At 44.3% G+C, this 27,943-nt stretch overlaps 1 protein-coding gene across 2 annotated transcripts in view; it reads right to left on the bottom strand.

The window, feature by feature from the left end:
• The window catches only part of ANLN (anillin, actin binding protein), a 115,272-nt gene extending 100,547 nt beyond the window's left edge, over window positions 1-14,725 (bottom strand). Inside the window, exons 1-2 of one of the 2 annotated variants that reach the window (XM_077269238.1) lie at window positions 14,370-14,725; window positions 3,351-3,504 (exon numbers count right to left, since the gene is read on the bottom strand). In XM_077269238.1, the coding sequence (XP_077125353.1) occupies window positions 3,351-3,504; window positions 14,370-14,387 (172 nt within the window). In that variant the 5' untranslated portion in view covers window positions 14,388-14,725. The remainder of the gene's footprint in view (window positions 1-3,350; window positions 3,505-14,369) is intronic. The other variant, XM_077269236.1, reaches the window with a different exon arrangement.
• Between the last annotated feature and the right edge of the window lie 13,218 nt (window positions 14,726-27,943).

The raw sequence follows: 27,943 nt of genomic DNA, 5'->3' as shown, positions 1-27,943 counted from the left end.
TATAATGCTTTTGGTGTATGAATTCATAATGTGGTAGTATGTGCAAGATGTGCTCGGTACATCAGATTATAGATGTGTTGTGTCAAAAGGGTAAACTAATTTTATTAATTTGTAGACATGTGGTACGCTTTGAAACAATCCTTAATGCAAAGGCCAGGTTTCTCAGGGCAGGTTTCACAATGGTAAGTTGTCGCTGCTTGGGGAACCTGTCCTGGGAAACGTTGACCTGGGACAATACGGGCACTGTCAGATTCAGAAGTACTGAGGCCCTCACCTCCCCGAGTGCCAAACATTAGGGCCTTGATGGCTTCCTCCTGAAACTGAAGGAAGGTCCCCGTATTGCCTGCAGATCGGGACAGCACAAAAGCATTGTACAGTGCCATCTGTACAATGTGCACGGCCAATTTTTTTATACCATACTTTGGCTTTTCGCATGGCACTGTATGTTTGGAGGACCTGATCTGAAAGATCCACACCCCCCATGTACCGATTGTAATCCAAGATACAATCTGGCTTTCAGACTTGTGTTGTGGTCCCACGAACAGTGACAAGGGTGCTGTTGTCACAGTGTATGGTGGTCAGGATAAGGACATCCCTTTTGTCCTTATACTTGACCACCAGCATGTTGTCGCTGCATTGGGCTCTGCTTTCCCCTTTTCTCAGGATTTGCCCAATTAGCGGCTTAGGGAGGCCTCGCTGATTTTTTTGCACGGTGCCACATACAGCTGTACCTCTGGCAGAGAGGGCCTTGAAGAGTGGATGCTGGGGTAAAAGTTATCAATGTAGAGGTGATAACCCTTATCCAGCTGTGGGTGCAGCAATTCCCACACAATTTTCCCACTCACCCCCAGGATGGGGTTGCATTCAGGGGGTTAATTTGGGTGTCCTTCCCCTCGTAGACCCTAAATCTGTGGGTGTACCCTGAGGTACTCTCGCACAGTTTGTACAGCTTTATTCCGTACCTGGACCTCTTAGTGGGCAGGTATTGTTGGAATTTTAGCCTCCCTTTGAAATGAACGAGAGATTCATCAATAGCGATGTCCCTCTGGGGTATGTACGCCTCAGCAAATTTTCTGCTGAAGTGGTCAACCACTGGCCGAATTTTATATAGACGATCAAAGTTAGGATCGTCTCGGGGAGGACACTGCGCATTATCACTATAATGCAAAAATCTTTGGATCCCTTCAAATCGTGTCCTTTTCATGGCCATGTGGAATACTGGTGTACTGTAGAGAATATCAGTACTCCAGTACGGACGAATCTCTTTTTTTTTTTTTTTTTTTTTATTATGCCCATAAGCAGCACAATTCCCCAAAATGTCATCACCTCTGCTGCATTTACAGGGGTCCATCTGGCGTATGATGACGTGGGATTTTGGGTGAAAAATTGCTGGGCATACAGGTTCGTCTGGGCCACCATAAGATTTATTATTTCCTCACTGAAAATGAATTTGAAGAAGTCAATTTCAGTGAGGCCAGTGGTGTCAAAATGGATTCCTGAGCTGCTGCTGAAATCCGGAATGACGGGCTGAAAATTTTCGGGGGGTGCAATCCATACGGGATCGAATGCTGCAGGAGCTGCATGGGTCCTAGGGCGCCTTGTTGGGGGTCCTTCCTCACCAGACGAGGAGCATAAGGAATAGAGGAATGTGGGATCTTCCTCACTGGCTGAATCAGTGTCGGACGCAAGGATGCCGTAAGCCTCCTATGGTAAATAGCGCCTTGTTGACGAATGGGCCATTTTTTTTCCCCAAACCCTGGGGGTTGTGTATGTAAGTGGTGCTTTTTCACATGTGTAATGTGTGGGGCTTGTGTATAGGGTACTCTTTATTATAACAAAACAGAGAAAAAAAGAAATAGAGAGGTAAAATGTAGAAGCAAAATGTAAAGAAAAATCAGATTTAAAAAAACGTTTGTATAAAAAAAAAAAAAAAAAAAAAACACAACTCAAGACATTCACTACACTAATGCCCTCCCTATAAATTTATCCGACACAAATTCTTTTTTACAAAAGAAAACCGGACGTCACCAATAATTTGACGTACGCTCCCCTAATGCACTTTTTATGCAAGAGAAAAAAAAAGCTACCTCCCTACCTATAAAACTACTTTGTACTTTTTTTTTTTCTGAAACAAGATCGGTCATCACTAACGCTGTGACGCCGGCTGTACTAACACGCTACCACTAAAACTACGCTGTACAATTTTTTTTTCTTCTCTAAAAGAAGATCGGTCGTCACTAACGATGTGACACCGGCTACGCTACCTTGCTATGTCTAAAACTATGCTGTACTAACTACTATTATTTTCTTCTAAAAAAAACTTGGACGTCGCTTAGATTGCGAAGTCCGCTACACTAACTAGCTAAAAAAGAAAAATTCCCGTGGTGCAGTCGCTGATCAGCAGCGACACTGATCAAAGCGCTGCGGACACAGGAAGAGCACGAATGCTCTGCGCGGGACGACGCGCACAGGAAAAAAAGCGCTGAAAAAGTGCGCAAAAAATCAATTGGAGGGAGGAGAGGGAGGTACTGGAACAGGGATGGGAAAGGGGAGAGGGAGGTACGGGAACAGGGATGGGAAAGGGGTGGGGGAGGTGCTGCTTCTGCTGCTGTGATCACAGGAGTCACACAGCAGGCAGATCACAGCACACAGCACAGATCGCAGGAGATCAGCACAGGAGATCGCAGGGACAATCGCATTGGCCACCAATGGAATCCTTTGCTCAGGTGACTAAGGGGCTAAGACCACCGCTCTGCACGCCAAATCTGAGGTAAAGATGGCGTACAGGGTGGTGATTGCTATTTTACGTGGTGACGTGCCAGGCTGGTCTGCTGTCAGAAACAGCAGCCATTCTCAAATAGCAGCGCCGTACTAGTACTGCGGTTTGCGGGAACGCAAAGCAGTACTAGTACGGCGCATGTCAGGAAGGGGTTAATTATCACAGCCAACATCTGACAGATATGATGTGGGTTCAGCTCCTGAGCCTGCTCTGTACATGGGGACCAAACAATTACCAGTACATCATATGTCAAGGTGTCAGTAGATAATTTTTTGAAGACACATTTTTAAATTTTCAAACTGTGTAAATGATTCATAAAAAACCATTGCTTTAAAGCTGTTAGAGGAATCTGAACCATTACCAACAGTGTGCGGGGAATATATCAATGCCCAAAACAAGGGCCAAACTTATTACGAGGTGTACAGTTTTTTTTTTGTTTTTTTTTTTATATAAATTAGGCGCACCTCAGTATACAGACTAAAGGTTTAGTCTTGATAAATCCCACTTTGGGCATATAAAATATTTTAAGCAGCGTCTAACATTTTTCAACAAATAATAGCATTTTTTTTACCTTCTTCAGCCGCTGTAGGAGGCTGATGATTTGTCTCAGTAAGGGGCTCTCTTGGTCTTTTGGATAGAGCCACTGGCCGGGCACCAGCTGTTGGTCTGTCTGCCATTTTCTTCTGCAGATTCTCTCTTCGGGCTCTCGTCCTTTCAAGCAATTTCTATTGATACATAAGAAACATAATAAGAATATTACTATGAATGAAGAAAAGAAAAAAAAAATAGCAAGCTGACCTATAAACATTGATTCAACATCCTAAAGAGGCTGTCAAGTGAGGATAAGTCACTACCTAGAGTAGAGGATTGTAATATATTTTCCTCTTTCTTGATGCTTGGCTTTTCTTTTAAATGAAAGTTTTCCAGGAATTATATAAAAAAAATAAAAAATCAGGAAATGATGTTCTAAATAAAAGGATAAAAACTTAATTAGCAATGCACAATCGTTTAAAAAGGGACAAAATTACCGTTCAAAGGTATAAAGTACGGTAATCCTGTACTTGGGAGTAGCCAAACATGCATCGTTTCATCTACTTATTTTCTGTCTAGCTCTGCCTCTTTAAAGTTAGAGCTATCAAATAGGGGGGTGGAGATAGAAGGAAAACAAGCAAGTAGGAAGGTGCACTTAAAAATGTGTCCCGCTGTGATGCCTCAAGTGCCCGGGCTTGGTAGGAACAGTTATTCTGTGCAGACTGCCTTTAAAACAGACACTGCCTTAGGCTAGTTTCACACTAGCGTTCGGCAGGGCTGCGGATGGCAGCATTCTTCCGTTAAGCCCCGCCCACTGCCGCACCTCTTCCTACGCCTGCATGCGTCCTGCATACCCCATCCTTAACATTGGGTACGCAGGCCGTGCGGATGTGGATGCCTCCGGATGTGTCATTTTGACGCTGCACTGAACTGCATCAACCGTAACATGTTGCATTTTGTTGCGGTTGGCGCAGCATCAAAATGACGCATGCGGAGGCATCCACATCCGCATGGCCTGCGTACCCAATGTTAAAGATAGGGTACACAGGACGCATGCAGACGTAGGCAGAAGGCTGCCATCTGCAGCCCTGCTGAACGCTAGTATGAAACCAGCCTTACTGCTTATTTTACATGAAGGAGGAGATAACAGTGTGAAGTGTAATGGTTACCAGTGTGATGTGTAATGGCCGCTCTCTGCTCTCCTGATCTCCCTGCAGAGCTGTGTGTGATTATACCCGACATCTGCAGGTTCCTCTCAGCTTCAATATAAGGCTATGTGTCCACGATCAGGAAATAGCAGCGTTTTGGACACAACATTTTCGCTGCATCCAAAATGCTGCGTTCTAATCTCTCAGGTAAATCTGCATGTGTTCATTGAACTATGCGGATTTAATGCATGTAATGAATGGCTATGGGTGAGACGACGCAGCAGAGACTAGTGTCTCCACTGCAGATAATTGACATGCTGCGGCTCGTAACCCGCACCGCAGGGGAGTTTATACACCGTAGAATAGAAGCAAAATGGCCATGAGAGTTCTATAAATCCTGTTCACTGTGCTTTTAACCTAGAACGCAGCGGTTTGGACCCAGCACAGGTGAGCTGTGACCAAACCGCTGCTATTGCGGATTGTGGGCACATGCCCTCACAGGTAGACAGGGTTACAATATTGTTGTATACGGCAGAGCTTAGAGAGCGACATGGAGGTCCTGGCTGAGAGCACAGACTATGCCCTGGCAGGTCACATGATGCTGGTGACTTTATCTGGCCAGGATCAGATGTTTAAATGGAGATCACCACTGAAGAACAGTATTTTACTTAAATTGCTTGTCCACTACTAGGACAACTCCTTCTGAAACTAAAAGTTCAGCCCCAATAAAGTAAATAAACCTATAATCACCAACCATGCCAGCTCTGTCCCAGGGGCACTCACGGTCCTGGGGCAGTGATGCCCGGCGCCCAATCAGCACTGAAGTCACTGTCCCTCCTCATGGTCATTTCGACAAGAGGCAGGAAATCCGAGATTAGCTGCAGCCTGGACTTACGCTTCATGTTCAGTTCGTATGAAGGCGGGGACAGTGAAGTCAGCGCTGATTGGGTGCCGGGCATCACGTGTCATTGCGCCGCATCACACATCGTGAGTGTAGACAGCACTGGAACAGTGCCACCATGGGAGGAGAGTATAGGTTTGTTTATTTTATTGGAGCCGAATATTTAGTTTAAGAAGGGAAAAAACACCTACAGAAATAACATGGATCCCACACACACACCGTGTGTAGTTGTAGAAAGCTGTCGAGGTCTACCCATGTGTATATAAGGACAGTACCGTATACTCCGGATATTCATAAGTAACAAGAAAAAATGGAGTTCTATACGAAATATTGAATAAAAACCAATATTTTATTACAACATAGTAAAAAGACAATATTACAAAAAATGTAAAGAAAAAAGGGGAGACCCTAGTACAAGAACATCCACGTCACAGACACATAAATTTGTATATCACCATGGTATAAGTGTCTAAAAGAGTATTTGTATTAGCACACAATGGTAGAACATAATTCTAGTTCTCATATGGACCAGTGTCCTCCATGCAAAATACGCAGGAACACCATTTGTAATGCATATTAAATAAACAGTTTCTTACCCATGGTAAAATAAAGTGACCAGTGCCTGGGACTCTGGAGACCCCCTGGGACTCTGGGGGTCTCCAGAGTCCCAGGCACTGGTCACTTTATTTTACCATGGGTAAGAAACTGTTTATTTAATATGCATTACAAATGGTGTTCCTGCGTATTTTGCATGGAGGACACTGGTCCATATGAGAACTAGAATTATGTTCTACCATTGTGTGCTAATACAAATACTCTTTTAGACACTTATACCATGGTGATATACAAATTTATGTGTCTGTGACGTGGATGTTCTTGTACTAGGGTCTCCCCTTTTTTCTTTACATTTTTTGTAATATTGTCTTTTTACTATGTTGTAATAAAATATTGGTTTTTATTCAATATTTCGTATAGAACTCCATTTTTTCTTGTTACTTTTAGTTTAAGAAGGGGTTGTCCTAATAGTGAACAACCCCTTTAACAGTAACTTGGAGGGAACTATGTACAATAGGTAGCAGGTGCATAACTTCATAAATATTTCCTATACCATACAGAACATCTTCACACAGTCTCTCTACTTCTTCCAAGCTTACTTCTTTCTGCCTCACGTTTCTCGGTTTTCACCACAACCCAGCACACTACTACAGTCTAGTTAGTGAGAGTCCTCTTCCCCTTAAAGGGGTTGTCCACTACTAGGACAACCCGTTTTTAAACTAAGTTTTCAGCCCTGATAAAATAATAAAAAAGCCTATACTCGCCTCCCGTGCAGGCTCTGTTCCAACAGTGTCCGTAGTCGCAGTCCAAGGGCTGTGATGAGGTGGAATGACACATGATGCCTGGCGCTTAATCAGCGCTGGCTTCACTGTCCCAGCCTTTGGACAAACTGAACATGAAGAGGAAGTGCGGGATGAGTTGCGGCCCTGACTTCCTTTTGATGTGCTCTTCATACGAAGGTGGAGACAGTTACGCCAGCACTGACTGGGCGCAGGTGTCACAACACCGCATCACAGCCCCAGGGAGCACAAATGCCGACACCACGAGAACATCACCGGCACAGGAGGAGAGTATGTGTTGTTATTTTATCTGGGCCAAACATTTAGTTTAAAGAAGGGGTTGTCCTATTAGTAGACAACCCCTTTAAGGGAACTAGTTTGCCAGTATGGCTGGTACTTTAGCTTCTCAAGTAGCTGACGCCTTGGAACTCCTGCCGGGGCACTCTTCATCTCACGGTCTCTGTTCTGTATTGGCCTGTCACCTCTCCCGAGTTAAAAATTCAGGGCTGTACTGCTAGGCATCCTGTCCCAGGACCCGTCTCCAATGCATCACTGTCTTTTGGTCACTTTTCCTTCCTTTACTTCGCATCTCACTATCCACTGTGTCGGTCTTCACTCACGTCAGGGACACTCACGTCATGCGGCTCTGCTGACTAGTCAGACTGTAGGTCTGCTCCTGGCACACACAGGGTCCTATCCAACTTCCGGACAGGAAACTGTCTCTGTCCCTGCAATTGCACACTTCCCACTCTAGGCTAGTCCCAATTAACTCTCACTCTACCAACTGCCGAGCAAAACACAACACCATCACTAATAACACATCACAATTCACATTATAAATCATAACAGTACTCGTGTCTTCAAAGGTGATTGTGGGCAGTATGTCCATCTTCTTACATTAAAGGGAACCTGTCACCAGAAATAATGCTGTTAACGTGTAGATATGTGCTTAACCTGCAGGATAACAGTGTTATGATGCTGCCCAGGGCCTGCACGCAGCCAAGTGCAGCAGGGAAAAAATTATTTATTCTCCCCGCCAGCATTCAGTAATCAGTCACAGGTGCGGTGCTAGTTCACTCACCGCTATGAGTATACAGAGCTGCCCCTGTAACCACGCACCTCCGGACCTGACTGATACTGGCTTTACACTGCTGTCAGTCAGGGTTGGGGGTGCGCAGTTGCAGCGGCAGCTCTGTATTCTCTGTAAACCTGCATGAACTCATAATTTGCAACAAGCTGTCAAGATCAACAGTCTGCATTACAATGCTCTGCTTAGATCAAGAATTCAGAACCATCCCAAGTAATTTAAAAAAAAAAAGTTTAGTCATTGCAGAAAAATGTCAGGAGCCGCCGCACCCATTTTCATTTGAACAGGCCAATAGTGACATTAATGCAGTGCTATCTACATTTCAATTGTCCTAGCCGACAACTTTTGGCTGATTCCATCACGCCCTCATGCTGCAGCTTGCTAAAGTGAAGCCGTTGTACTGAGCATTTTTCCATAAGTATTTGCTGGAACCTTGCCCATAAGCGACCACATGTTTTCTGCAGCGAAAAATACCTCCTTCCAATTATGGAAAAAACAGATGAGAGAACGTTACACGGCGTCACCAGATGTCTTGGACAGATTTTAAAAAGAAGCATCAGTCATGCAACATAAACCTAAAGGCAAAAATGTAAGAGGAACGTGCCTGACCATTAAACAATCACATATCTCATGTAAAAATCTGACATAGAAAAAAAGGTTACTGGCAGAAAGCACTTTACTACAGCACAGGGGGCCGACACATTAATATACTGCCTGTCTCAAGATATCTCTAACAAGCGCACAAGGGGAAGATTGTGAGCCCCGGCGGGGACAACGATGATAATGTGTGCAAACTGTAAAGCGCTGCGGAATGTTAGCGCTATATAAAAACAAAGATTATTATTAAGGGGCTGCACTACTCTGATATATGCCTGTCAATACACACGACAATACGGAGCATCTCTATAAGATAGTGAGCATATCACTATATGCCACACAGATACAAATGATAACTGGTAATGTCAATTCAGGTATTAAACAAACTAAACCTCATCTTCCTTCCATTTGCTTCACTGATTAAAACTATTATTCCCCAGTTATCAGCTATTCTAGGCTGGGGAGAAGCTGATTGTCACGTTATATACCCATTGATTTCCAGAAATGTGTGATATTTACAGCATGTGCGGTCATATGTGAGCAGACAGGTGACCAATACACCAACAAATGTAATGCTGGCAACTAACTTTTGGGTTTCTATTTATACCCTTCTTTATTGACTATTGGCACTGACTAACTGGGTTATCATGTCTACTGGATATCAACCACAAACTTGTAGGCTATATAGAGAACACTGGAGCCATCTATAGACAGCATTTTATCATTTTTACAAAACCAGCTTTTTTTGGTCATTGGCTGACTGCATTGGTCACCTGAAATCTCCCCTATCCATAAGCTGCCAAGAGACAGGCAGAGGACGCCAGTGGCAGAACAGCGAGGGCCCGCTAGGTCACTTTCTTATTGTACCGTATTATTGGCCCACTAATATGCTTATTAGTATTTGGACAATCCTTTAATTTGTTCAATAAAAAAATTGAGGGTGTTTACAATTATATTCAAAACTAAATTAAGGGATAAAATAAAAAGGAAAAGTATATCTCTATTAAAAGGGGGTTGTCCCCTTTCAGAAAACTCTTATAGGCTGCCACATAAAACAAACTATTACTTACCCTCCCCGGGTCCAGCACCCGCTTGCCCCTGCTGCTCTCGGTGTCAGTTACCGTCTGCAGCACTGATGTTGCGTCAACAGCACCGCAGCCAGTTAGCGTCTCTTGCCATCTACATGGGCTGAGCCGCTGCGGTCAATTTCACATCAGTGCTGCATACAAACAGCAGATACCAGGCAGTAGCGGAGAGCCAGCGCTGCAGCATGGCAGTGTAATACTCATTGAATACCCACTTATTTTGATAGCTTATGAAAGAAAGCTGAAAGATGACCAATAGTGATGAGTGAGCATGCTCAGATGTGTTATCCGCAGGGCAGTGGAGTCGGAGTTGTGAATTCTGTGTCCATTTTGGTGGAGTAGAAGTTGGTATAAAATGGACCGACTCCGAAAATATATAATACATTGGGTACAGTAGTACAATGCAAGACGTCCTGTGTTTTCATAATTTGGGAAAGTTATGAAATGTCCTATAAATGTTTGTTCTGTTCCTCATCTAAAGATCTCAGCAGTTGAGATGAACCTGTGCTGCACTTTATGTACATAGAATCATAAAGTTAGCGTTGGAAGGACCTCCAGGGTCATCGTGTCCAACCCCCTGCTCAATGCTGGATTCACAAAACATCTCAGACAGATGTCTGTCCAGTCTCTGTTTGAAGACGTCCATTGAAGGAGAACTCACCACCTATTGTCGCAGCCTATTCCACTCAGTGATCACCCTCATTGTCAAAAAGTTTTTTCTAATATCTAATCTGTATCTTCTCCCTTTCAGTTTCATTTCATTGCTTCTCGTGTTTCCATGTACAAATGAGAATAAGGATGATCCCTCTACACTGTGACAGCCCTTCAGATATTTGTAGACAGCTATTACATCTCCTCTAAGTCTCCTCTTAACCTTCCTTTTTGCAAGCTAAACATTCCCTGCTCATTACATGTTCAGTAGTGACCGGTGCTCTGGGGTCGGAAGAGTTAAATGGACTGTCAGCACCGAATAACTGTTCAAACCAAGTACAGAAGGTACGCAAATGCATGGCCTTGCATCTGTGCCCTTCTCTGACTCTATAGCCAGAGCTGTCAAAGAGGGGGGTGGAGATAGAGGTAAAACAAGCAGGTGTAAAGGTGCACCGAGCGCCTGTACTTGGTTTGAACAGTCATTCTGTGCTCAGAGTTCCTTTAAAGGGAACCTGCCATGTAAAAAAAAACAAAAAAAACACAACTCTACTAACCTGCAGATATCAGGTGAATCTGTAGGTTAGCAATGTTCTAAAGCCATATGGGTGACGCACTGAAAGCCCCACTGCCAGGAACAAATTAACTTTATTCCTCCTGACTTCAGTCAGCACTTAGGACAAAGTCAGCAGTGGCTGTAACCACGTCCTGGCACTGACCAACAGCTGGCTCAGATTACCAAGTGACGGGGTAAAAAAATACAGCTCATCAGAAAAAATACCGCTAAAATATAACATTTATCTGAATCAAATTTTAAAAATATTACAACAGTGAACATTAGGGCCAGCTGATGGGGAGCGAGGATGACAGATTGTGTCCAAACTGGGGTTCCACCCTCCGCAGACAGGAAGGGACAATTCTTAGGGCATCAATAGGGTGAGAGAGTACGCCACAGTTAAATTTTAGTATTATTATTATATTTGATCATCTTTTCTTTGTCTACTTTTTGACTATTTTAATATTTGATTCAAATAAATGTTATATTTTAGTGGGACTTTTTCTGACAGCCGGCTCAGAAGTGCATCCCTGTGCTCGTTTTTTTTCATGAAGCCATAGACTTGCATTAGTAATTTTCATCCCTACTGCTGAAAAGAAAAATGGACATGTGAATGTAAATTATAATGAGCACGTTACATAGTTTGAAACAAGACTTTACTTCCATCAAGTTCCACCTTTACAGATGTAACATGCACATGTGAATGAGGCCTTATAAATGGGGAGTTGGCTGTGTCCCATAGACTGTTCCCTGCTCCATTATGCTAGGACGTTTCAGAATGGCAGTGCAGAGTATTAGGCTGTGTGCACACGTTGCTGATTTTTCGCGTTTTTTTCGGGATAAAAAAAGCTATAAAACCGCAAAAAACAGCATACAATATGCATCCCATCATTTAGAATGAATTCTGCAATTTTTGCGGACATGATGCGTTTTTTTTCTGCGAAAAAAAAGGCATCGCGGTAAAAAATGCAGCATGTTCATTAATTTTGCGTTTTTTTTGCGGATTTCCCACTACAAAATGCATTGGAAAATGTCCGAAAAAAACCGCACCAAAAACGCGGTAAAAACGCATGCAGATTTCTTGCAGAAAATTTCAGGTTTTTCTCAGGAATTTTCTGCAAGAAATCCTGAACGTGTGCACATAGCCTTATGAAGGTCCGCCCGGATGTTTATAATCTATGGGTAGTTTGGAAATAGTTAAATAGGTTTACTAGTTTCGGAAAACCTGTCCCCTGATGGTTTATTTAAAGGGAACCTGTCACCTGAATTTGGCGGGACCGGATTTGGGTCATATGGGCGGGGTTTTCGGGTGTTTGATTCACCCTTTCCTTACCAGCTGGCTGCATGTGCATGCTGGCCGCAATATTGGATTGAAGTTCATTCTCTGTCCTCTGGAGTACACGCCTGCGCAAGGCAATATTGCCTTGCGCAGGCGTGTACTCCAGAGAATGAACTTCAATCCAATATTGCGGCCAGCATGCACATGCAGCCAGCTGGTAAGGAAAGGGTGAATCAAACACCCGAAAACCCCGCCCATATGACCCAAAACTGGTCCCGCCAAATTCAGGTGACAGGTTCCCTTTAAACAAGTACTCATCAAAGCTTTTATTGTCTTAATACACTGCAATCATATTATATAGCACTGTGTACTTACAATTGCTCATTTTGCCCTTCGACCCAGATAATTCTTCTCTTTTCCATTAGCTCTATGACATCAAGTGATTAAAACCTGACTAGCTGAACAGAAAGTCAAATATCCTTGCCCATGAGACATAAGTAACTGCAAAAGTCCCTGGTTAGGGGTGGAGGAGAGCAGCTGGGTCAGGAGTTGGAGAGGAATGATAAATGCAGGGACAAGAGAGTTTCTACATAGAGCAGAGAAAAGCAAAATGAGCAATTGTAAGTACACAGTGCTATATAATATGATGATTGCAACATATTAAGATAAAAACTTTGATTGGAGTGCTGCTTAAAAAAAAACAAAAAAACATGGCTTTGCTCACCCTCTCTACCTCCGAGTCTTAGCGGCTACTTCCAGTGTCTGTTATTGTCTCCAACACTAACATCAATAACTGAGCTCAGCCCAAGTTAACAGCATGAGCCGCTGAGAGGCGCAGAGCTGATTTCCGGCAGCGTGACATCAGACCACCGACAGTACCCGACATTGGGAGCAGTGAAGACAAAATGCTGAACTGGAGGCTAGGAATGGGGTGACTAAAGCAGTTGTTTTTTAATAAAAGGAACCAGTCACCAACAAAAACGTTATTAACCTGCTCGGTGCCTGCACGTAGCCGAACGCTGTAGGCAGAAAATTATCTTTATTCCCCCTGGCAGCATTCGGTGTCAGCAGGGCTGTGGAGTCGGAGGTCTGGCTTACCGACTCCACAGCCCTGGGTGTCAGTCACGGGGGCTGCGCCTGCTTAGTCACCGCTCTGAGAATGCAGCCGCACGCTGACCCTGACTGACAGCCCCAATGCAGAGCCATTGTCAGTCCGGGATAGGGTCCGGTTACAGTTGCTGCTCTCTATTCTCAAAGTGGTAACTGGACTGGCGCCACCCTCATGACTGACACCAAACGCTGCCAGGAGAAATAAAGTTTATTTTCTCCCTGCAGCACTAGGCTAAGTGCAGGCGCCGGGCAGGTTCATATCTGCAGGTTAACCCCTTAATGTCCAACGACGGGCAGAGTCTATCATTGGACGCCTCCCCCGGTTTGGTGCGGGCTCTGGCGATGAGCTTGCACCTTTTTCGGCACATGACAGCTGATCTGATCAGCTGTCATGTGCCCGGAACGGGCGGAGGTGGAATCGTGAATTAACCGTGGCCTTTAACATGCACGCGCAGAAAGCGCATCATTACCTCCTCCCATCGGCGCCTGTGTCACATGACCGTAGGTCGCCGATGGGTTGGTATGACAACCCGAGGTCAGCAGGAGACTGTTGTTGCTGTGGTTGTCATAGCCGGATAGCTATGAGCGCTGCCCAGTGGTCAGTGCTCATAGCAAGTCAGCAAATCTGCTACATACAGGAGATCTGATCATCGCCTGTATGTAGCAGAGCCGATCGGGTTATGGCAACTTCTAGTCTCCCATGGAGACTGTTGAAGCAAGCCAAAAGGAAAAAAAAAAGTTTTTATATATTTGCTGGCGACAGGTCCCTTTAACAACACACAGCTGGGGAAAAGCTTGTTTTCAAAAAAACAGAAAAGCCTTTTAGTACAGGACTACATGGTGTCCGCAGAGGACCTGTGCACAGCAGGGTCAGTGCTCTCCACTACATCACTCCAGGACCTAGTGACTGCTTGCAGCGCTCATGTGTGCAGTAGTCTGGCGTCACCGCTGCAGACGGTCAATAACAAGTGGCAGAGGCGACAACCTGCAGGTAAGGCTCAGGCTATCACCGGAGAGGACTATGAGACCTGCCGCCCTCCAGTCTCACAGTATAGTGAATGGTGAGCACACAACGAGCTACAGCCTATGGCTGCCAGGGAATGCTGAGACTTGTAGTGTGACAGCAGAACAAAGACCAGCATTCTGAGAAATAACAGAGCGCAGTAAAGACAACAATCGGCTAGGCCCGGAAATACCGCATGTGACCGCAGTAATGACCAGGGCTCTGCGGCAATGAGGGAGCGTACAGCCCGCTAATACATGAGAGCCTTGTACACACAGGACGCGGCAGCACAGCGCGCTCGTACTACTCACCTCAGTGAACGGGTCCATGTCTGAGGCGGGAGTGTGCGGACGGGGCAGCGCCGGTGTCTGTGTCACTCGCTTCTCTCACTCGCTAGCAGTTTACGCAAACGGTTCAAAATTTCGAATTTCGCCCGCCGCGCCGCCCCTGACGGTCACGTGACATGGGTTAGGTTAGGGGAGTTCCGATTGGTTAGGAATGTTGCTGTGACTTCCGCTTGCAGTGCTGCAGTCACGTGGTGCGCTGGGCGGGAGGCTGGAGCGCAGTTGCGTGTGGAGCTCACACTGCGGGGGATTATGGGAAATGTGTGAACGGCTGTGGGGAAGAGTAGATAGGGAGCGAGGCGGGCGCGGAGCAGGCGGGTGTAGACGCCCAGGACCGCCCGCCTGCCCTGTATACATGCACTGCTGAGGGGGGCGCACGCCGCACGCGGCATGTCACCCCCATGGACTCTCTGTGCAGGATGCGCACACTTCTGTCTGAGGCGTTATTGTACTGACTTCTGTGGTAGATCTAAATAATCTACATCTGCAGATGAGGGCAAGAAAGTGATCCTCACAATCCGGGGGTCTCATGCCGACCCCAGATCTCAGCCCGGCTGTCAGCTATGCCGGTGTGGATTTGGGCACAGTGATGATGTCTGTAGCTGTGGACACAGTGATGATGTCTGTAGCTGTGGACACTGATGATGTCTGTAGCTGTGGACACCGTGATGATGTCTGTAGCTGTGGACACAGTGATGATGTCTGTAGCTGTGGACACAGTGATGATGTCTGTAGCTGTGGACACAGTGATGATGTCTGTAGCTGTGGGCACAGTGATGATGTCTGTAGCTGTGGACACAGTGATGATATCTGTAGCTGTGGACACACTAGTGATGTCTGTAGCTGTGGACACACTAGTGATGATGTCTGTAGCTGTGGACACACTAGTGATGTCTGTAGCTGTGGACACACTAGTGATGATGTCTGTAGCTGTGGACACACTAGTGATGATGTCTGTAGCTGTGGACACACTAGTGATGATGTCTGTAGCTGTGGACACACTAGTGATGTCTGTAGCTGTGGACACACTAGTGATGATGTCTGTAGCTGTGGACACACTAGTGATGATGTCTGTAGCTGTGGACACACTAGTGATGATGTCTGTAGCTGTGGACACACTAGTGATGATGTCTGTAGCTGTGGACACACTAGTGATGATGTCTAGCTGTGGACACACTAGTGATGATGTCTGTAGCTGTGGACACTAGTGATGATGTCTGTAGCTGTGGACACACTAGTGATGATGTCTGTAGCTGTGGACACACTAGTGATGTCTGTAGCTGTGGACACACTAGTGATGATGTCTGTAGCTGTGGACACACTAGTGATGTCTGTAGCTGTGGACACACTAGTGATGATGTCTGTAGCTGTGGACACACTAGTGATGATGTCTGTAGCTGTGGACACACTAGTGATGATGTCTGTAGCTGTGGACACACTAGTGATGTCTGTAGCTGTGGACACACTAGTGATGATGTCTGTAGCTGTGGACACACTAGTGATGATGTCTGTAGCTGTGGACACACTAGTGATGATGTCTGTAGCTGTGGACACACTAGTGATGATGTCTGTAGCTGTGGACACACTAGTGATGATGTCTAGCTGTGGACACACTAGTGATGATGTCTGTAGCTGTGGACACTAGTGATGATGTCTGTAGCTGTGGACACACTAGTGATGATGTCTGTAGCTGTGGACACAGTGATGATGGCTGTAGCTGTGGACACAGTGATGATGTCTGTAGCTGTGGACACAGTGATGATGTCTGTAGCTGTGGACACTGTGATGATGTCTGTAGCTGTGGACACAGTGATGATGTCTGTAGCTGTGGACACCGTGATGATGTCTGTAGCTGTGGACACAGTGATGATGTCTGTAGCTGTGGACACAGTGATGATGTCTGTAGCTGTGGACACAGTGATGATGTCTGTAGCTGTGGACACACTGATGATGTCTGTAGCTGTGGACACAGTGATGATGTCTGTAGCTGTGGACACAGTGATGATGTCTGTAGCTGTGGACACAGTGATGATGTCTGTAGCTGTGGACACAGTGATGATGTCTGTAGCTGTGGACTATGATGCGCCAAGATCTTCAGCATAAATTGCGGCTACACTTCAGCTTTCTTCTGCTTTGCTGATCTAGCGCCATTACTTCCACAGCGCTTTACATACATCATCATCATCGCTGTCCCCGATGGGGCTCCCAATTTAAATCCCTATCAGTATGTCTTTGGAATGTGGGAGGAAACTGGAGAACCCAGAGGAAACCCACTCAAACACGGGGAGAACATACAAACTCCTTGCAGATGTTGTCCAGGGTGGGATTTGAACCCAGGACCCCAGCACTGCAGTGCTAACCACTGAGCCACATGTGCCTGTCATTGATTTCTGCCCATACATTAGGTCTGCTGTGGTGATGGTGCTTGCACCAAACTAGTGCTGGGAGTCTCATCCGCTTTCACATGAACGCGGCCCTTCCACATTAAATGGCTGTTTTTCCCCTTAGGCTCAACCCACCCGTTTTTTTTTTACTACATATGCTGTGGTCTCTGCTTATGAGGAATCTCTAAGAATCCGTTTTCCCAAACTCCAGTCCTCACAGCCCCAACACACCATGTTCTCTGGGTCTCAGTATTGCACGAGTGTTGGAATTATTATTAAGGCATCAGATATTGGCCCATGTTCTATCACCTGTACAATACTAAGGGAATGCTGACTACATGATCTGTTGGGAGTGTGGGACACGCGGCTATAAATGATTGTACACACTGCAGGGTGATCACCTGTGTATTCCTCAGATTCTTACATACGCTTCAGGGAGGAACTAGAGGGCAGAGCCACTAATCAGCTGAACGACAACCGCATCCTGCTATTGTCTGCAGTGGTCCCAGACCAAGCACTCCCGAGGATACACCCGGGAATAGCAGCCCTGCCCAGTTCTCTATAGACCGCTTGGTTCTTGTTCCATTGTATAACATCATACGACTAGTAATACACGGTTACCTCTCTGTAATCTAGTGCTGCTGACAAACTGACCGTCTTGTGATTTTAGATTTCTATGTTTCCAGCTAAAAGATAAGATTTCAGGTCACCGTCTAATCACAATAGCTCTCAGAACAGCCACATTGTTAGCATCTAAAAGTGTGCCTTGTCATTCTGGTACATGGTGGGATCCTTCTGTTGGCATTCACCCCAGAGATATCAAACGCAAATACTCAGAGGGCCAAAATTAAAAGCTTGGACAAAGTCATTAGCCAACCTTGATATTTATTTAAAAAATGTCTACAATTCAGGAAGTTTTTTCCTTATCAAATCTAACAATGAGCTTTTTCATATGAAAACAAACTTAAAGGAGTTGTCCCACAAACAAAGTGCATTTTAATTAATAGATCTTAGAATAAAATATTGTACTAAGTAATATGTAAGAGCAGTAAAAGCATATGGCCTATTTTAAATATTTAATAATAAAGGATATGAAAAACCTTTAATATAGATAAAGTCTGATGCAAACAATAGTGCCCCCAAACACACAGTGATACCCCCATTGTGAATTTCCCAGTAGTGAATTCATGGTACCGAGCCACACACACGGTGTGATGACCCTACTGTACCCCCCTCTCCTCAATCAGACAAAGAATGGTGACCCTATCACAGTATGATTCTCCAACTATAATCCCCACATAGCCCTCCATACAGTATAATGGGTCCCACATAGTGCTCCAAGCAGTATTATGGTGAACTGCATTTCCTTCCATACAGTATAGTGGCTCCACATAGTGCTCCATACAGTATAATCTCCCCACATAGTGTTCCATACAGCATAATGGCCACATATAGTGCTTCATACAGTTTAATGGCCACATATAGTGCTCCATACAGTATAATGGCATCATCTAGTGCTCCATACAGTATAATTGCCACACATAGTGCTCCATACAGTATAATGGCCGCACATCGTGCTCTATACAGTACAATGACCCCACATAGTGCTCCATACAGTATAATCCTACATAGTGCTTCGTACAGTATAATGGCCTCATATTGTGCTCCATACAGTATAATGGCCACACATAGTGCTCCATACAGTATAATGGCTCCACATAATATTCCATACAGTATAATGGCCATATATAGTGCTCCATGATGGCCCGCATAGTGTTTCATACAGTGTAATGGCCACATATAGTGCTTCATACAGTGTAATGGCCACATAGTGTTCCATACAGTATAATGGCCACATATAGTGCTTCATACAGTATAATGGCCACATATAGTGCTCCATACGGTATAATGGCCACAGACAGTTCTCCATACAGTATAATTGCCACACATAGTGCTTGATACAGCATAATGGCCCCACATCATGCTCTATACAGTATAATGACCCCACATAGTGATCCATACTATAATGATCCCACATAGTGCTCCATACAGTATAATGGTCCCATATTGTGCTCCATAAAATATAATGGCCACACATAGTGCCCGGAGTTTCAGGCTAAATATACTCAGCTGACCCACCTGGTGTCGCGGGCCAAATATACTCACCCTGTGGGCCAGAGTTTAACATATGCGCTTTATATATAGAATCTTCTAAAGGGTTGGAGATATTTGGGCTACTTCCCACAATCCACATCATTTGTCTTATTCTGAATCTCACAATACATTTAATTAAAGGGCTTTTCTATCTTTAACCTTTTTGGGGGGTTAGTGCTAAAGTCCCTCAAACATATTAGGGTAATGTTAGCTGAACCCACCAATTTTGATAGTTTCAGCTGACTCTCCAATGTGTATGGGGTCCAGGACAGCTGATTGTCGAGGGAGTTAATGAGAACCTGACAGCTGATTCGTGCTGCCTTATCCATGGGCAGCATGCATCGGGCACTGACTATGATCACAGCCATGTATGTTTGGCTCTGAGGCTGGACGCCTCCCAGCTTTCTGCATCTAGTGACTGCCAAGCCTGTACTATTGGAGTACTGTTTAGAAGCTGTGACCTCTCTCGAAGACTGTATAATAATAATGGGAATATTAGAATAGCACTTCTGTGTGTCTGATCTGTTCTTCCGGGATTTATTAATTAATAAATGAATGAATTAGTTGTACTCTGCAGCTAATTACAGCGTTGGCAATTGTTGTGCATCTGCTTTTAGACTTTTCATTCGGCTGGATCACAGGAATGAACACTCCTTTCCCTATTTTTGATGGTGTTGGGTCAAAAAAGTGCTAAATTCCTTAATGATGTGTCTTTTTCCTTTCAGCCCCTTTTTCACTATTCCTCTCAATGCTAACATTGTTTTACTTTTCAACGGTTGCAAATTCCACACTACAATCATTCCAGCTTCACGTCCTGTGACTCAGCTTGCCGTGCTCAGATTTGCTATTACAAGCAAAGTGGGGAAAATGCAGAACTGCGGGATTTTATATTCTATTGCCCATAAGCCATGTAGATGCTGTGTATTATACTGTATAGATTTTAAACAGAAGAACATCATTTTTCATGGCTGACTACTAGAACTCAGCTAAGAGACCAATGAGCAACTGATGGTAGGGCGTGAAAATGTATGGTTGGGTTATAGAAGAGACATTTCTTCAAATTAGTTGTGCCGTTTGGTGCATTGGTTTTAATTTATTGGGTTATGGGTGGAGAATCTGACACTTGCATAGTGAGAATTAAGATGGTTTCACATAGCCATGCTTCACAGTTCAAGTACAGACCACAATGGGTTGGTCAGGGGCCTCCCGACCTGAACTCAATGTCCTCATAGTCAGTAGTCAAATATGATACTGTTGAGTTCAGGTCAGGAGACCTCTGCCCAGTCCATAAGTAGCAGTTTATTCTTGGACAGTGAAATGCAAATTTTATGAGATTGCCGTTAAGATGCGTTCACACTTCCATTTGGACATTTCATTTGCCTTTTGGAGAAACAGACTAATGGAATTAATGTAAAAAATGATCACTTTTATAGGATCTCTTTCACTCCAGCGTATTATGTGACACACAATACGATAATTAGTTGGAATGCATCAGTACTGCTGTATTTGGTCACTTTTTACATCTGTGTTTTTATTCATTGCAATTTTCTTTTTGTTGTGCAAACGCAAATCTGAAATTAATAGTAATAATTGCAGATAATGATGCAAACGCTGATCGAATAACAAATTACTAATGCATTCCTATTTTAATAACAGATGATATATGGATGAGAAATGTGTTCATTATTGTTATTATTATTATTTATATCGCACCAGTAATTCCATGGTGCTGTACACTAGATGGGGTTACATCAAAATGCAAATATCACTTACAGTAAAAAAAATTAACAATTACAGAGGGAAGAGGACCCTGCCCTTGCGGGCTTACATCGTACAGGATTGTGGGGAAGGAGACAGTAGGTCGGGGGTTGCAGTAGCTCCAGTGGTATTGAGGAGGTCGTGTGGTCATTGCAGATTGTAAGCTTCTTTGAAGAGGTGGGTTTTCAGGTTCCGTTTGAAGGATCCAAATGGGGTGGATAACCGGACATTTTGGGGCACAGAATTCCAGATGATGGGGGATATTCGGGAGATGTCTTGGAGGCAATTGGGTGAGAAGCGAATAAGCGTGAAGGAGAGAAGGAGGTCTTGGGAGGACCGGAGATTACGTGAGGGAAAATATTTAGAGCTAAGTTCAGAAATATATGGAGGAGAAAGGTTATGGATGGCTTTGTAGGTCAGTGTTAGTAGTTTAAACTGGATACGCTTGGAAATTGGGAGCCAGTGAAGGGATTTGCAAAGAGGGGAAGCAGCAGTGGTAGCGAGGAGAGAGATTAATTAGTCGGGCAGCAGAGTTAAGGATGGACTGGAGGGGTGCGAGAGTGTTAGAAGGTAGGCCACAAAGGAGGATGTTGCAGAAGTCAAGGTGGGAGATGATAAGGGCATGCACAAGCATTTTGGTAGAGTGAGGGTTGAGGAAAGGACGGATTCTGAAAATATTTTTGAGCTGGAGGCGACAGGAGGTGGCGAGAGCTTGGATGTGCAGTTTAAAGGACAGGGCAGAGTCAAGGGTTCGGATTACTGGGACGGGGGAAAGTGTGAATTCATTTATTGTGATGGATAGATCAGGTAGGGAAGGTGTGCGAGATGGAGGAAAGATAATTAGTTCGGTTTTGTCCACATTGAGTTTGAGGAGGCGAGAGGAGAAGAAGGAGGATATGGCTGATAGACACTCTGGGATTCTGGAGAGCAAAGAGGTGACATCTGGGCCAGAGAGGTAGATATGAGTGTCATCAGCATATAGATGGTACTGGAAGCCATAGGACTTTATGAGTGGTCCCAGGCCAAGGGTATAGATTGAGAAGAGAAGGGGTCCTACGACAGCCTTGAGGGACACCAGCAGAGAGGGAGTGAGATGAAAAGGTAGTATGGGAGTAGGAAACGTTAAATGTGCAGTTGGTGAGGTATGATGAGATCCCGGATAGGGCAAGATCTTTGACACCAAAGGAAAAGTGGATCTGTAGTAGGAGGCAGTGGTCAACTGTGTCGAAGGCAGAGGACAGGTCTCGAAGGAGGAGTATAGAGAATTGTCTGTTAGCTTTGGCTGTAAGTAAGTCGTTAGTAAGTTTGGTCAGGGCAGTCTCAGTGGAAAGGTGGGGTCAGAAGCCAGATTGTAGGTTGTCGAAGAGAGTTCATGTGAAAGAGGCCTAACCATCATCCTGGTCAAGTACTCAATGCCTTTGGTTGTGAAACAGCCCAATATCAACAGTTTTCCTCTACTGAACTTGACAGTTCCTTGAATCTCTCAATCTGTTAGCCCCACTGTCATGATCCAGTCCTGAGTTTGTTTTCAGCTGTCTTCTCTCTGGACTGGTCATGGGGGAGTTAATCCCCTCTGCCTCCTTTTGAAGCTGGCTGGGTTATTTCAGTCCTCTGCAGCCTGGGGGCCAGTGTCAGCTATAGTTCATGCTTCCTGGCTAGAGCCGCTGACCTGTTTACCTTAGTGATCCTTATGCCTCTGACTGCCTGTACTTGTGTATGACTCGACCGAATCTCTGGCCTCCGCCCCTTTTTTTCCATCTCTGATACCACGCTCCCCGACTTTCTTCGACTCTGGCTTATCTTATGTCTCACTTCGTCTTATGTCTCGTCTTATGTCTCACGTTTTGGTTACCACGTTCCCAGTAGGCTCTGACTTCTTGCTTGTCCCTGACTACATGCTTTTCTTTTTCCTTTGGTACTTTGACTCCTGACAGTTTTTAATTCGGCTTGTCTGACTACTTTTTCGTTACCTTTGACACCTGTGCTGCTGCTCAGTGTTGCTATGCTGTGTGTGTAACCTCTCTTCCCTCACCAGCCTTCCCTGGTGGAGGTTGCACTATACTGTACTGCAGCAGCACATTACACCCTTTTTCCCTTGTTTCTTTCAGACGCATTTGCAGTTATCATAGACTAGTCTATTGACTTTCGTGTCATCACTTCAAATCACCCGTTTCAAATCTTTAAATGTTCACTTTTCGTACTTGTTTGCAAACTCGAATCAACGCTTTTTCTGACAATATTGAAGTTGAGGCTTCTTCACCTTTTTTCAGGCCACTATTCCACACTTGTGTAATGTGCGTGGCATGGTGCTTGCATCGATGTCTGTGATCTCACTATTAGGAAGCATATGATCCACCTCCACTGCCGTGTTTGTCGCACCAGAACTGATAGACCTTATGATGAACTGATTTGTTGACTTTGATATTTTGAATGGACGAACTTTATTTCATATTCTTCCAACTGTCATGGTAATCACATGATGCAGTTTGGCAGTTTTCTTGGTCAAGAGACCTATATCGATGAGCTGGATAATGCTGTTTCTCTTTTCTTGGGAAATCTTCTTCATGGCTACTCCTCAATTTAAACCAATCACTTTTCACTTGGGAATCAACCTAATAACACACTAAGCTATTAGAGAATGAGAGAACAGATTGTGTTTGTAGTATTCAGGAAGAAAAATATTTTTCCACCACCAGGAGCAAAACAGTAACAGTGCAGTGACATGACAAGAATCTGCATAACGAATCATATGCTAAATAGTTGCAAGTCAAATTTATGTATGAGATAGCCAAGATGATTGTCTATAAAGTGATGGTAGTCTCACGATCAAAGCAGTAGTGAATGGTGAGATATGGAACCTGACAGTCAAAAGTTCAAAGCATTGTTACCCTTTTCCTTTTCACTGTATTAGGACAACAAAGTGACCGAATAATACCACATACAAGGGACAAATACAGCCACACCATAACCAGACTACATATTACCACCACATGGTGACCAAATACTGCAATACTGATCATTAACTAAAAAGCACAATACTAATATTACCATAAGTGCCATTATACATATGAGCTCTATACATACAGCTCTGGCAAAAATTAAGAGATCACTGCAAAATGCTCTGTTTGTGCGAGTTTTCTCTATAGGTATATTTTTGAGTAAAATGTAAAGTGTTCTTTTAGTCTATAAACTTCTGACATGTTTCCGAATTTCCAAGCAATAAATTTAGTTGTTTTTTTTTCTGAAAAGGAGAAATGGTCCAAATAAAAAAACAGTGCTTTCAGACCTCAAATAATGCAAAGAAAACAAGTTCATAATCATTTAGAAACAACAATACTAATGTTTTAACTCAGGAAGAGTTCAGAAATCAATATTTTGTGGAATAACCATGATTTTTAATCACAGCTTTCATGCGTCTTGGCATGCATGCTCAGCATCAATAGTAAAAAGTTGGTCACACAGGGTTAATAGCTGCGTTAACGGAGTGCGTTACACCACGGTCCGTTAACGCTGGCATTAACCCTACGTGAGCGCTCAGCGCTGACTGCAGGGCAGTAAAGCAGTGGCCATTTCGCTGCCAGACTATGGCCGTCGCTGATTGGTTGTGGCAATGTTCGTGGGCGTTTTTCCACGACCAATCAGCGACTTGGATTTTCATGACAGACAGAGGCCGCGACCAATGAATATCCGGGACAGACAGACAGACGGAATTACCCCTTAGACAATTATATAGATTTTAGGTAGCACTATATGACTATTAGGAAAATGTTTTAAAATGTAAGAAAGTGGTTACTAGCTTTGTAACTTTGAAAAGTTAATCTGTCACCCGATTTAACAATAATATGTATTTATTATTAAATAGATGAATTAGACCTGATAGGACAATTAGATTTACTTTGAAAATCCAGATCAAAATAACTGCATTGTCTTGATATTAATATGATAATTTTAGTCCAACTATATGACGAAATAGCTAGTGAATTCAGTCTCTGCCCACCCAGCCTGACTGACAGCTGCATCTTGTCCTGAGCAGTGTGTGATCAACAGGGAGGAGAAACACTGAGGAACTGTCAATCAGAACAGGTGGGTAGAGACTAAACATCCTTATCAGTTTTAACAAATCTATTTAATAACGTATAATCTGTATTGTGAAATCTGATGACAAATCCATGTTATGCCTAAAAATTGAAAAAAAAAAAACTGTATAAATAATCTTTACGAAAAAGTTAGCAAGACTGACACTGACATTCCAACAAATAACGTTATAGCTGTAAAAAGGCGAAACTGCATTTGGTCCTGTAGCTCCAAAATACACTAAACCTGAATGGGTTAAAATAAATGCCCAGTTATAAAGGCCATGCACACTTTTTTTATTTTTTTGTTAATTTGATTTCTAAATAATATTCAATCTATAGTTCATACCATGTTGCTGCACGATTGTCTTCATCAGTCCCACAAATTTGAAATGGTGTAGTGCTGTCCAGATCCATGTATATGAATGACACAAGACGCCAGTTCTCATGGTCAGGTAGGGGCCCAAGAATAGGTGATTAGTTTTGATTGTGGGACAACCCCTAAAGCTTTGCCTGTTTCATTGCTAACAAATAAAGGTACCGTCACATTAAGCGACGCTGCAGTGATATAGACAACGATGCCGATCGCTGCAGCGTCGCTGTTTCATCGCTGTGTGGTCGCTGGAGAGCTGTCACACAGACAGCTCTCCAGTGACCAACGATGCCGAAGTCCCCAGGTAACCAGAGTAAACATCGGGTTACTAAGCGCAGGGCCACGCTTAGTAACCCGATGTTTACCCTGGTTACCAGTGTAAATGTAAAAAAAAACAAACACTACATACTTACATTCTGGTGTCTGTCGCGTCCCCCGGCGGGGGAAGTGACAGACATCAGAAGGTGAGTATGTAGTGGTTTTTTTTTTACTTTTACAATGGTAACCAGGGTAAATATCGGGTTACTAAGCGCGGCCCTGCGCTTAGTAACCCGATATTTACCCTGGTTACAAGTGAACACATCGTTGGATCGGTGTCACACACACTGATCCAGCGATGTCAGCGGGTGATCCAGCGACGAAATAAGGTGCTGGCCTTCTAGCTCCGACCAACGATGTCACAGCAGGATCCTGATCTCTGCTGCGTGTCAAACACAACGATATCGCTATCCAGGACGCTGCAACGTCACGGATCGCTATCGTTATCGTTGTTAAGTTGTTCAGTGTGAAGGTACCTTAAGTGTGCTTATGCTGCAAGCTAGAAAAACCTTGCTGCGTTCTCCTTTAGCTACTGATTTATTTTTATGACTGCAGCATAACCTGTACAACAAGTATTACTGGCTTCAGCACAAATTGTGGCCTACTGCAAAGCTGCTCAGCTTTTTGTTATCTATAGGAAGCACTACAATATTAGCACTAGTTGATTAAAAGGAACAAAAACAACAAACTGGTTTAGGCTTTGTTCACATTGTCTGGATCTTTTTACACCCTTGACCCACTAACACAGATGTGTACAGAGAAAAATGCATCCAGTAATCATAAAATAGTGAAGTCTTAAGTTAATGTGTTGGAAACATGAAAAATAGGCAACTGTAAAGAATTGAGCAACTTCAACAAGATCCAACTTGTGAGTGCTAGATTAGGCTACGTTCACATTTGCGTTGTGCGCCGCTGCGTCGGCGACGCAACGCACAACGCAAACAAAAACGCAACAAAACGCACGCTAAAACGCTGCGTTTTGCGACGCATGCGTCCTTTTTTGCCGAAAGTTGGACGCAAAAAAAATGCAACTTGTTGCGTTCTCTGCGCCCAACGCTTGCGGCCATGCGTCGCAAAACGCAGCACAACGCATGTCCATGCGCCCCCATGTTAAATATAGGGGCGCATGACGCATGCGGCGACGCTGCGGCGCTGAACGCTAATGTGAACGTAGACTTAGTTCCTCAGATCATTTCCAAAATGTCATGTCTTGTGCGTTTTTTCTGGCATAAGATTCACTACGGGAAAAAGCAAGTTAGGGTACTGTCACACTCTGCAACTTTCCAACGATCACGACCAGCGATACGACCTGGCCGTGATCGTTGGAAAGTCGTTGTGTGGTCGCTGGAGAGCTGTCACACAGACCGCTCTCCAGCGACCAACGATGCCGAAGGCCCCGGGTAACCAGGGTAAACATCGGGTTACTAAGCGCAGGGCCGCGCTTAGTAACCCGATGTTTACCCTGGATACCATCGTAAAAGTAAAAAAAAACAAACAGTACATACTCACATTCCGGTGTCCGTCAGGTCCCTTGCCGTCTGCTTCCCGCTCTGACTGAGTGCCGCCGTAAAGTGAAAGCAGATCACAGCGGTGACGTCACCGCTGTGCTCTTCTCTTACTTTCCGGCCGGCAGTCAGTCAGTGCGGGATACAGACTGCAAGGGACCTGACGGACACCGGAATGTGAGTATGTACGGTTTGTTTGTTTTTACTTTTACGATGGTAACCAGGGTAAACATCGGGTTACTAAGCGCGGCCCTGCGCTTAGTAACCCGATGTTTACCCTGGTTACAAGCGAATGCATCGTTGGATCGGTGTCACACACACCGATCCAACGATGACAGCGGGAGATCCAGCGACGAAAGAAAGTTCCAAACGATCTGCTACGACGTACGATTCTCAGCAGGGTCCCTGATCGCTGCTGCGTGTCAGACACAGCGACATCGTATGGATATCGCTGGAACGTCACGGATCGTACCGTCGTAGTGACAAAAGTGCCACTGTGTGACAGTACCCTAAGTCGAAGCAGTATGATGCTCAGGACATTGTTCTGCTGGGAAAGCTTGAGGCCCTTCATTTTTGTGGTTATAAATTTTAGGTATGGTACCTACAGTTGCTTCTCACAAAATTAGAATATCATCAAAAGTTGATTTATTTCAGTTCTTCAATACAAAAAGTGAAACTCATATAGAGTCATTTACAAACAGAGTGATCTATTTCACATGTTTATTTCTGTTAATGTTGATGATTTTGGCTTACAGCCAATGAAAACCCAAAAGTCGTTATCTCAGTAAATTAGAATACTTTATAACACCAGCTTGAAAATTTTTTTTAAAATCTGAAATGTTGGCCTACTGAAATGTATTTTCAGTAAATGCACGCATTACTTGGTCGGGACCCCTTTTGCATCAATTACTGCATGAATGCAGTGTGGCATGGAGGCGATCAGCCTGTGGCACTGCTGAGGTGTTATGGAAGCCCA

This window comes from Ranitomeya variabilis, chromosome 6 (assembly GCF_051348905.1).
Source record: "Ranitomeya variabilis isolate aRanVar5 chromosome 6, aRanVar5.hap1, whole genome shotgun sequence".
In the NCBI taxonomy this organism is placed as follows: domain Eukaryota; kingdom Metazoa; phylum Chordata; class Amphibia; order Anura; family Dendrobatidae; genus Ranitomeya; species Ranitomeya variabilis.
This window is presented reverse-complemented; position numbering and strand designations above follow the sequence as displayed.